A 12,448-nucleotide genomic window follows, 5' to 3' on the forward strand; every position below is an offset into this window, starting at 1 on the left:
AGCAGACAATACAACTACAAATTCCATAATGCATCACTGTAACACGGACTCAGTGCGCGGCTGACGTCAGGGACCAAGCAGAGTCTGGTGTTGTTTTCATTGAGGCGCAAAAGTGCACAAGGACTCGGGAGTGAAAGGTCATTTTCCGGATTTAAAATAAATTTTTTAAAAAAATCTAGTCATTCTTAAACTGTATATTGTGCCACAATTTTCACATTTACTTAAATAAGAATAAATATAATCAGTTTAATTCGATATTTAGTTTGTGTTTGTTGGTTAATGCGTTGTCACATTATTTCAATCCTCCTCCTTCCTCCCTTTGTAACTAACTTACTCCTTGCTTGATATTTTTTGTATCGTGTGTGTAAAAAGCGAACACGAACATATATTTGATTGAATGGACAGTGTGACTATCCAGGCGGCTAAATAAACGCACTATATAGTCAGTAATAATAAAAAAATGTTAAAAAATCAAATTAAAAAAGGGGGGGGGGGGGGGGGGGCATATATACAAATAAATTTCTGTGGGGCGTGAGTAAAAAAAAGGTTAAGACCCGCTGGCTGGACTCTGGAAAGACGCTCATCTGAAGCTGCTGCTTGCCGGTCAGTCTGATAGGAGTGTGAGCCACTGACTGAATGAAAGCCAGGTGCCGGGGCTGAAGGTATTGTCAGCTCGTCAGCAACAGGGTTTGAGAGAATAAACCTACCGACCTACCTAATGGATAGGTAGGTATGTTTATTACGTTAGCGACCCATTGCTAGTTGCTAACCCCACGTCCTTGGTGGCTAGCTAGCTTGTTTCACAGCTAAATCATTACGTCTGTGTGAGTGTGCGTGTGCGTGTGCGTGAGCATGTTTTGATATCGTTAACCAAATAACGTTAGCTAATCACTTCAATTTGGCTTTAGGTGACTAAAGCAGATTGGCAGCCAAAAAAAGAAAGATGGACATCAGGACATTTTTTACAAAAAGTCAAAGTGTAAGTAGGATGGAAGATGTTGTTAAAGTAATAAACACAATTGATAATGATTCTCATAGCAAATGTAACAATAATTTACTAATGAAGTTAGCAGAGTCATACTTTCTCTAAACAGCATGCATCAATTTATCATTTTATCAGGTGAATGAAGCAGTGCAACCTGGTAAAAGCAGTACAGAGGCAGGTGGAGCAACAGGGTCGCAGGTGAGGTCTGTAATGGCTTAGTGATTATTTGAGTCTGTGAGCTTTTGATCTGAACAGATTGTGATTAGGGGGGGCCCTGTTTATCAAGCAGGTTTATTCTTTTGTTTTCAGTAAATATTTCTGTATTTAATCAAATGCACTCCAGTTGTCTAGGTGTCCAAGCGTCTGCAATTCTGAGAATGTTCTCGAGTCCTGTAAGAGCCTGCAACTGACTTCACTTCTTCACACACTAAGTGCAGGGAGAGGATTACACACCTGTGTGAATTTTATGGTGTCTTTTAAGGTCTCCTAACTGGCTGAATCTCTTCCCACAAACATCACAGTGATGAGGTTTCTCTCCTGTGTGAATGGCTTTGTGTTTTTTAAGGTTTCCTATGTGACTGAATGTCTTCCCACACTCAGGGCAGTGATGAGGTTTCTCTCCTGTGTGAATTTTATGGTGTCCTTTAAGGTTTCCAAACAGGCTGAATCTCTTCCCACAAACAGAACAGTGATAAGGTTTATCTCCTGTGTGAATGGCTTTGTGTCTTTTAAGGTCTCCAGACTGGCTAAATCTCTTCCCACAAACAGCACAGTGATGAGGTTTCTCTCCTGTGTGAATGGCTTTGTGTTTTTTAAGGTATCCTAACTGGCTGAATCTCTTCCCACAAACATCACAGTGATGAGGTTTCTCTCCTGTGTGAATGGCTTTGTGTTTTTTAAGGTTTCCTAAGTGACTGAATCTCTTCCCACAAACATCACAGTGATAAGGTTTCTCTCCTGTGATAATGCGCTGGTGTGAATGAAGATTTCCTAACTGTGTGAAACTCTTATCACTGGTCTGTATGTGGGAAGGTTTCTCTCCTGTGTGAATGCGCTGGTGTCTTTTAAGCAGTGATATATGATTGAAACGCTTCCCACAATCAGCCCAGGAACACGTAGTCCCTCCTGTGGGATTTCCCTTGTGAGTTTCAGGAGCGTCTAATTGACAGGAACTCTTCCCACCTTTAATAGAATGAGGCAAGGTCTTCAAGCTGCCCTGGGTTTCTGAATTGTTAAAACATGCAGAATGTGGCGTCTCTGTACTCTCCACAGTAAGTGGGTGTCTGTCTTGTAAAGAAGGGATTGTAACTGAGTGAGTTCTCAATGTCTTCACATACTCTTCTTGGGGTGTCGTTTCTCTGTGTTTCTTGCTCTGTGGTTCGCCTCTAGTAGAGTTTTTGCACTGGGGTGATGGAGTGGAGTCGTGTTCTCCTTCATCTACTTTAGAAGCTAAAGAAAGAAAGAGAAGAGAGACAAAGGTTATTGTACAGCATTCTTCCACATGCACTGTTCTGCAGGGCTTCATGTCATAAACATGACAATAATAACACAGCAATGCTTACTGTGAGACACACAAGAGTGAAATGTGCTGCTGAGAGCAAACATTACAGTCCCTGGGATAGTTGTAGTGAGATGAGCTTTTAAACATGATATTGTATTTGAATAAAATGTAAGAAATAAAATAAGACTGATGGGTCATACAATACGGGTTCACTCTCATTGTGGCGATGCTGCTGCATACTCTCCACAGAAATGCTCTACTGAAATGTTTCTTCTGGGGACGCTAAGCAACCAGACTGGATGTGACATCACCCCGTGATGGGACATGTGATCCCTGCAGCTCTGTAAAGCTGTGGGAGCAGCACAACTGCAAACAGTCTATCAGAAATGGGGAAAGATCTAACAGATCTAACACAGGGGTGTCCAAAGCTGGCCCTTCCACTCCTGCTCTTTGTTCCAACCCTGTTCTGAGTTGTTTAAATGAACCAATTAAAGCTCCATCCAGGCACAGGAGCAGCACTGAACCTGTTCAATGTGGAGTGGAATGGCCTCCAGGAGCGTGATTGGAGAGCGCTGATCTCACAGCATTCTAAAGAGGCGTGGCAGTGGCTGCACATCTAGCGTGATTGGACAGCGCTGCTCTCACAGCATTCTAAAGAGGTGTGGCAGTGGCTGCACATCTAGCGTGATTGGACAGCGCTGATCTCACAGCATTCTAAAGAGGTGTGGCAGTGGCTGCACATCTAGCGTGATTGGACAGCGCTGCTCTCACAGCATTCTAAAGAGGTGTGGCAGTGGCTGCACATCTAGCGTGATTGGACAGCGCTGATCTCACAGCATTCTAAAGAGGCGTGGCAGTGGCAGCACAGTTAGCAGGAGCCTCAGGAGCAAGCACAGTGATGTCCTTGTTGACATAGTTGTTGGGCAGCTCCCCTTGTTTAAAATATGAATCTCAAGCACACTGCTGGTGTTCAGTACCAGGTTCTGCAGGATGAATAGGCAGCTCAATGCTGCTTGTTTTGTAGGATTACCTCCAAATCCCAGATCACATTCAGATGGAGAATCATCACACAGGTTGGATCCCAGCTTGGTGTTCTCCTCAACTGTACAGACATTATTTTCAGTAGGAAGTTCCTCTGCGATGGAGACACATTCCTGTTCTATGAATTCCTCTTTAATAGGAACACACTCAGGGACGTCTTCATCTTTAACACATGGCAGCTCTGTAACCTGTATTAGACTTGCACACCACTCCTGCTCAAAGGACTCCTCTCGTGTGTAAGCTGCTTCTATCTTTGGCCCCTCCTGTGCTTCAGATTCAGGGATAGCGTGGCTCTCTATGGGATCTGTGGGAAACAAAATTGTATAAAATTACAACTCTTACTTACTAGCTAGGTTCCTCTACAAAGCCAGCCCCTTGTCAGAATGACTGAATAGATTCAATTCTTTGAGCCTGTCTGCATACGACATGCCTTTTAAACCTGGGATAATTCTGGTTGCTCTTCTTCGCACTCTTTCTAGAGCAGCAATATCCTTTTTGTAAGGAAATATCTGTCTGTGGTTAGTGAATTAGCCTGAATACTGGAATGCAGCCCTGCACCCCAAGTTAAACTGCCAAGAGGGGATTCTGAAAAGGGGAGATTGATTATTACTATTATTTCTTATTTATTTCTTAGCAGACGCCCTTATCCAGGTCAACTTACAATTGTTACAAGATATCACATTATTTTTACATACAATTCCCCATTTATACAGTTGGGTTTTTACTGGAGCAATCTGGGTAAAGTACACTGCTCAAGGGTACAGCAGCAGTGTCCCCACCTGGGATTGAACCCACGACCCTCCGGACAAGAGTCCAGAGCCCTAACCACTACTCCACACTGCTGCCCCAGATTCAGCTGAGCAGTTTGATACCAAACATGCCCTCAATCATCTTTAGATCATGGGGTCTGCATTGCTCCTTAGAAAAGTTAACTGGAAAAGAAAACCATGGTAAGAACATGGCAAAATCGCTCCGCGCGGAGTGCAGGATGTGCCCTATAGCCTGGAGATCGCAGGTTCGAATCCAGGCTATGTCACAGCTGACCGTGACCGGGAGTTCCTAGGGGGCGGCGCACAATTGGCTGAGCGCTGCCCGGGTAGGGAGGGCTTAGGTCGGCAGGGGAATCCACGGCTCACCGCGCATCAGCGACCCCTGTGGCCGATATGGCGCCTGTGGCTCTGCAGTGGAGTCGCCAGATCTGTGTTGTCCTCCGGCACTATAGGTCTGGTGGCATTGCTGTGGATCTGCAGTGCGAAAAATGACGGCTTGGCAGGAGCACGTTTCGGAGGACGCGTGTTCCAGCCTCCGTTTCCCGAGTCGACGGGGGGGTTGTGAGCGGTGAGCCGAGGATACAGATAATAATTGGGCATACTAAATTGGGGTGAAAACCGGGGTAAAATAATTGGCGACGACTAAATTTAAAAAAAAAAAAAGAACATGGCAAAATAAAGGCAATTCTAGATAAGTCTGATATTGTATGATTATAAACTGATTGAATACACAGATTCATGTAGAAAGTTAAAGTAGACAAATATGTTGACTTATTTTCTTTTGCTTAATTAATGTGTTATTATTTATTATTATTATTATTATTGTGACTAACCTTTTGGGGTTGCAGCACCCCCTAGCGGTCACACACAGGATTTATTCAGCTAGAATTAAACAAAGATCTGTTATAAAGCTGTGGTATAATGAAAAACAATTCATGTGAAAATCTGAGCGTAACATTGAAGCAGGGTTTCACTCTAACTATTCTCCTGCTGAATGCAAACCGACAAGTGTGGTGTTCTGTGTGTCTCTGCTCTGGGGGCTCTTGCCACCCCTCCTCAAAGGCTCAGCCGGTGTAGAGCCTCACCCCTCTGAGGGAGACTCCCTGCTGGGACAGAGGGGACCCCCTGGACAAACAGTCACTTCAATCCAGACTGAAGCTGCCCCTGCCTCGTGCATCACTGCAGGCAGCCTCCAAAAGAGACGTCACAGACTGGCTGGGCAGTGAGACATGGTTCCAGTGGCAGAGTGGGGGAGCTCACAGGTTAGAACATAAGAAAGTTTACAAACGAGAGGAGGCCATTCAGCCCATCTTGCTCGTTTGGTTGTTAGTAGTTTATTGATCCCAGAATCTCATCAAGCAGCTTCTTGAAGGATCCCAGGGTGTCAGCTTCAACAACATTACTGGGGAGTTGGTTCCAGACCCTCACAATTATCTGTGTAAAAAAGTGCCTCCTATTTTCTGTTCTGAATGCCCCTTTATCTAATCTCCATTTGTGACCCCTGGTCCTTTTTTCTTTTTTCAAGTCAAAGAAGTCCCCCGGGTTGACATTGTCTATACCTTTTAGGATTTTGAATGCTTGAATCAGATCACCGCGTAGTCTTCTTTGTTCAAGACTGAATAGATTCAATTCTTTTAGCCTGTCTGCATACGACATGCCTTTTAAACCCGGGATAATTCTGGTTGCTCTTCTTTGCACTCTTTCTATCCTTTTTGTAGCGAGGTGACCAGAACTGAACACAATATTCTAGATGAGGTCTTACTAATGCATTGTAAAGTTTTAACATTACTTCCCTTGATTTAAATTCAACATTTCTCACAATATATCTGAGCATCTTGTTAGCCTTTTTTATAGCTTCCCCACATTGTCTAGATGAAGACATTTCTGAGTCAACATAATGCCACCGGGTATAAGAGGAGCTATTTCTCTTATTTGATTTATTTATTTTTAATTAATAGTGTTACTTTACCCTTTTTTAACTCCCAAATTAAAACACATTTTCCCTCGCAGCAGGAAACCGCACAACAGCTGAGGACAACAGAGGCAAGTCTCAGCAAAGTGTCTGAGGAATGTCTTTCTGTGAACTCATACTGTATTGTGATCATGGTTGGGATGGAAACTGTCATCACAGAATACAAGTTTCAATGTGTCAAATACAACGAGCAGACAAGGGGCTGCAGCAGGAGAGCTGCTTATTCTCAAAGCAGCTTCATGGAAACAAGTGATTTCCACAATTCTGACTCTTCAAAGTGCAGCAACATGTTTTTTTTGTACAAACTCCACCTTTGTAATAATCATTAGTAACAACATTGGAAGCTTACTTGTGCAACGCCATGTGAACTGTATATATACATTCAATCACATCCCTTCTAGTATTACAATACATTTGTACTGGTGTGGCTCTCCCTATTGCATGCATTCTCTGCTCTTAAATAGTAACCTGTATTAGTAAGTGTCTGGATTTGAAACAATATGAGAGATCGTTTCCTAATTCTGTTATACCCTGTATTAGTGAGTGTCTGGATTTTAAACAATATGAGTGATCGTTTCCTAATTCTGTTATACCCTGTATTAGTAAGTGTCTGGATTTTAAACAATATGAGAGATCGTTTCCTAATTCTGTTATACTCTGTATTAGTAAGTGTCTGGATTTTAAACAATATGAGAGATCGTTTCCTAATTCTGTTATACTCTGTATTAGTAAGTGTCTGGATTTTAAACAATATGAGCGATCGTTTCCTAATTCTGTTATACTCTGTATTAGTAAGTGTCTGGATTTTAAACAATATGAGCGATCGTTTCCTAATTCTGTTATACTCTGTATTAGTAAGTGTCTGGATTTTAAACAATATGAGAGATCGTTTCCTAATTCTGTTATACTCTGTATTAGTAAGTGTCTGGATTTTAAACAATATGAGAGATCGTTTCCTAATTCTGTTTACCATCAGCTGAACAAAATACTTTATTTATTTATTTTATGATTAGAATTTTTCTAACAAACAAACTGCAGCTTCACGCTGTTTTGAGCAAATGATCGATTTTAATAATAGAAAACACACTGTTATAGTATAATATATACTGCACCACTATCCATTCTTAATAATACACACTGTTATAGTACAATATATACTGCACCACTATCCATTCTTAATAATACACACTGTTATAGTATAATATATACTGCACCACTATCCATTCTTAATAATACACACTGTTATAGTATAATATATACTGCACCACTATCCATTCTTAATAATACACGCTGTTATAGTATAATATATACTGCACCACTATCCATTCTTAATAATACACACTGTTATAGTATAATATATACTGCACCACTATCCATTCTTAATAACACACACTGTTATAGTATAATATATACTGCACCACTATCCATTCTTAATAATACACACTGTTATAGTATAATATATACTGCACCACTATCCATTCTTAATAATACACACTGTTATAGTATAATATATACTGCACCACTATCCATTCTTAATAATACACACTGTTATAGTATAATATATACTGCACCACTATCCATTCTTAATAATACACACTGTTATAGTATAATATATACTGCACCGCTATCCATTCTTAATAATACACGCTGTTATAGTATAATATATACTGCATCACTATCCATTCTTAATACACACTGTTATAGTATAATATATACTGCACCACTATCCATTCTTAATAATACACACTGTTATAGTATAATATATACTGCACCACTATCCATTCTTAATAATACACACTGTTATAGTATAATATATACTGCACCACTATCCATTCTTAATACACACTGTTATAGTATAATATATACTGCACCACTATCCATTCTTAATAATACACACTGTTATAGTATAATATATACTGCATCACTATCCATTCTTAATACACACTGTTATAGGATAATATATACTGCACCACTATCCATTCTTAATACACACTGTTATAGTATAATATATACTGCACCACTATCCATTCTTAATAATACACACTGTTATAGGATAATATATACTGCACCACTATCCATTCTTAATAATACACACTGTTATAGTATAATATATACTGCACCACTATCCATTCTTAATAATACACACTGTTATAGGATAATATATACTGCACCGCTATCCATTCTTAATAATACACACTGTTATAGTATAATATATACTGCACCACTATCCATTCTTAATAATACACACTGTTATAGTATAATATATACTGCACCACTATCCATTCTTAATAATACACACTGTTATAGTATAATATATACTGCACCACTATCCATTCTTAATACACACTGTTATAGTATAATATATACTGCACCACTATCCATTCTTAATAATACACACTGTTATAGTATAATATATACTGCACCACTATCCATTCTTAATACACACTGTTATAGTATAATATATACTGCACCACTATCCATTCTTAATAATACACACTGTTATAGTATAATATATACTGTACCACTATCCATTCTTAATAATACACACTGTTATAGTATAATATATACTGCACCACTATCCATTCTTAATAATACACACTGTTATAGTATAATATATACTGCACCACTATCCATTCTTAATAATACACACTGTTATAGTATAATATATACTGCACCACTATCCATTCTTAATACACACTGTTATAGTATAATATATACTGCACCACTATCCATTCTTAATACACACTGTTATAGTATAATATATACTGCACCACTATCCATTCTTAATACACACTGTTATAGTATAATATATACTGCACCACTATCCATTCTTAATAATACACACTGTTATAGTATAATATATACTGCACCACTATCCATTCTTAATAATACACACTGTTATAATATAATATATACTGCACCACTATCCATTCTTAATACACACTGTTATAGTATAATATATACTGCACCACTATCCATTCTTAATACACACTGTTATAGTATAATATATACTGCACCACTATCCATTCTTAATACACACTGTTATAGTATAATATATACTGCACCACTATCCATTCTTAATACACACTGTTATAGTATAATATATACTGCACCACTATCCATTCTTAATAATACACACTGTTATAGTATAATATATACTGCACCACTATCCATTCTTAATAATACACACTGTTATAGTATAATATATACTGCACCACTATCCATTCTTAATAATACACACTGTTATAGTATAATATATACTGCAGCACTATCCATTCTTAATAATACACACTGTTATAGTATAATATATACTGCACCACTATCCATTCTTAATACACACTGTTATAGTATAATATATACTGCACCACTATCCATTCTTAATAATACACACTGTTATAGTATAATATATACTGCACCACTATCCATTCTTAATACACACTGTTATAGTATAATATATACTGCACCACTATCCATTCTTAATACACACTGTTATAGTATAATATATACTGCACCACTATCCATTCTTAATACACACTGTTATAGTATAATATATACTGCACCACTATCCATTCTTAATAATACACACTGTTATAGTATAATATATACTGCACCACTATCCATTCTTAATAATACACACTGTTATAATATAATATATACTGCACCACTATCCATTCTTAATACACACTGTTATAGTATAATATATACTGCACCACTATCCATTCTTAATAATACACACTGTTATAGTGTAATATATACTGCACCGCTATCCATTCTTAATACACACTGTTATAGTATAATATATACTGCACCACTATCCATTCTTAATAATACACACTGTTATAGTATAATATATACTGCACCACTATCCATTCTTAATACACACTGTTATAGTATAATATATACTGCACCACTATCCATTCTTAATAATACACGCTGTTATAGTATAATATATACTGCACCACTATCCATTCTTAATACACACTGTTATAATATAATATATACTGCACCACTATCCATTCTTAATACACACTGTTATAGTATAATATATACTGCACCACTATCCATTCTTAATAATACACACTGTTATAGTATAATATATACTGCACCACTATCCATTCTTAATAATACACACTGTTATAGTATAATATATACTGCACCACTATCCATTCTTAATAATACACAGTGTTATAGTATAATATATACTGCACCACTATCCATTCTTAATAATACACGCTGTTATAGTATAATATATACTGCACCACTATCCATTCTTAATACACACTGTTATAGTATAATATATACTGCACCACTATCCATTCTTAATACACACTGTTATAGTATAATATATACTGCACCACTATCCATTCTTAATACACACTGTTATAGTATAATATATACTGCACCACTATCCATTCTTAATAATACACACTGTTATAGTATAATATATACTGCACCACTATCCATTCTTAATAATACACACTGTTATAGTATAATATATACTGCACCACTATCCATTCTTAATAATACACAGTGTTATAGTATAATATATACTGCACCACTATCCATTCTTAATAATACACACTGTTATAGTATAATATATACTGGACCACTATCCATTCTTAATAATACACACTGTTATAGTATAATATATACTGCACCACTATCCATTCTTAATAATACACAGTGTTATAGTATAATATATACTGCACCACTATCCATTCTTAATAATACACACTGTTATAGTATAATATATACTGCACGATTATCCATTCTTAATAATACATGAAGGCAGGGTGCTGCTGCCACCCCCTGTATTCACCCAGTTCGGTCTGGAAAGGTCGCTGTAAATGTGTGTGAGGAACAATAAGGAAACAGGACTAAAGCAAACCAATGAGCCGCGACTGTACCAAAGACAAACACAGCACTGGAGCTGAAGACAATGAAACCACTGATCTAAAAACAGAGGTGCAGTCAAACACGAAAACACGATGCGCTGCTGTGTGTTGATATGAGGTCCCAAATCATTATTCTAAAGCTCTGCAATATGGTCTGTAACTCTCAGTGGGACTCTAAACAAGACATCACTTTACCTGAAGGACAGACACTGTGTAAGACTCTCTAATTACAGACTGGTTAAGACCTACCAATATAGTCGTTTCTTAGTTTCTAGAATACCTATTTAAATATGAATTAGACTAGGCTAGATGCACTACGTTCTTATAATCTATAAAATAACACAATGCCTCAATTAGACTCCTTATAACCAATATTAGGACAGAGCTGTGCTATTATAATAATCAAACACTAAAACGTGTCTGAAGAGAGATTCGACCCAAGATCTTTCCAGTAGAAGGCGGTTTGAGGTGTTGGATTGACCGAGCAATACCACCCAATAAAACCCATCTTACCTTGAAATATGAAAGGCTGTTTAATGTCTGCATGTGCAGCGTTTATACACCCTCGCACGGCTTTCAGCTCGCTCTCTGATATTTCCAATCTCAGCTTCAGAGTTTCATTCTCTCTCTTCACTGCAGACATGTCCTCTTGTAATTCAGTGAATTTGCTGCTCACAGCTTCAGTAATCGCGCACACGACGCTGTCTGCAGCCGCTTTCACTGCGAGCTCGACGGTGGAGGCGAGCTCGTCTTGAAACAACGACACGGAGACACTGACGTCCATCTTCACTGGTTTAGTTTGAGACTGCTCTAGCGGAATCCTCTTTGCATTCAGAAACACCGCCTTCGGTTTGTATTTAGTAAGATATATCTGTTTTTATCGTAGCCTTCCCATTCAAATATATTCATCACTTCTGGTGTGATAAAGAAAGAACACAAACAACAGTCTTTGCAAGGAGTAACTTTCCTTTCGTGTTTCAGAATCGCGCAGAGCTCTGCTGGAGCTTCAACGCGTTTGTTTCTCAGTAAATCATCTCATTGAAAAGCTCGACTTGTCTATAGCTGCGACTGACGCGCTCCGCTCTGTGTGTGAAATTCAACACAGAAAAGGGATGCTTTCCTTTTCACGGAACTCCGTGCAGGTGATAAACAAACACAAAAATCACTAATTATTAGAAAACATTTCATCCCAGCCTAAATCCTTTAAACAGCAGGAGACAGCGTGTTGTAAAATCATCACTGACTGCAGCCACCTCTCCACACATGAACAAAACAAACCTCTCT

At 38.2% G+C, this 12,448-nt stretch overlaps 1 protein-coding gene across 2 annotated transcripts; it reads right to left on the reverse strand.

The window, feature by feature from the left end:
- Nucleotides 1-1,166: 1,166 nt before the first annotated feature.
- Nucleotides 1,167-12,448, reverse strand: LOC131722788 (zinc finger protein 583-like). Of its 2 annotated transcripts, XM_059015865.1 has the most exons (3): nt 11,678-12,448; nt 3,517-3,831; nt 1,167-2,434 (listed from the first exon to the last, which is right to left on the reverse strand). In XM_059015865.1, exons 1-3 carry the CDS (start codon nt 11,946-11,948, stop codon nt 1,431-1,433), a joined length of 1,590 nt encoding a protein of 529 aa, XP_058871848.1. In that variant the 5' UTR covers nt 11,949-12,448; the 3' UTR covers nt 1,167-1,430. The 2 variants fall into 2 exon arrangements, with proteins under 2 accessions (XP_058871848.1, XP_058871849.1); XM_059015866.1 differs by lacking the exon at nt 3,517-3,831.

The sequence above is a fragment of the Acipenser ruthenus genome, chromosome 51 (genome assembly GCF_902713425.1).
Source record: "Acipenser ruthenus chromosome 51, fAciRut3.2 maternal haplotype, whole genome shotgun sequence".
NCBI classification, from domain to species: domain Eukaryota; kingdom Metazoa; phylum Chordata; class Actinopteri; order Acipenseriformes; family Acipenseridae; genus Acipenser; species Acipenser ruthenus.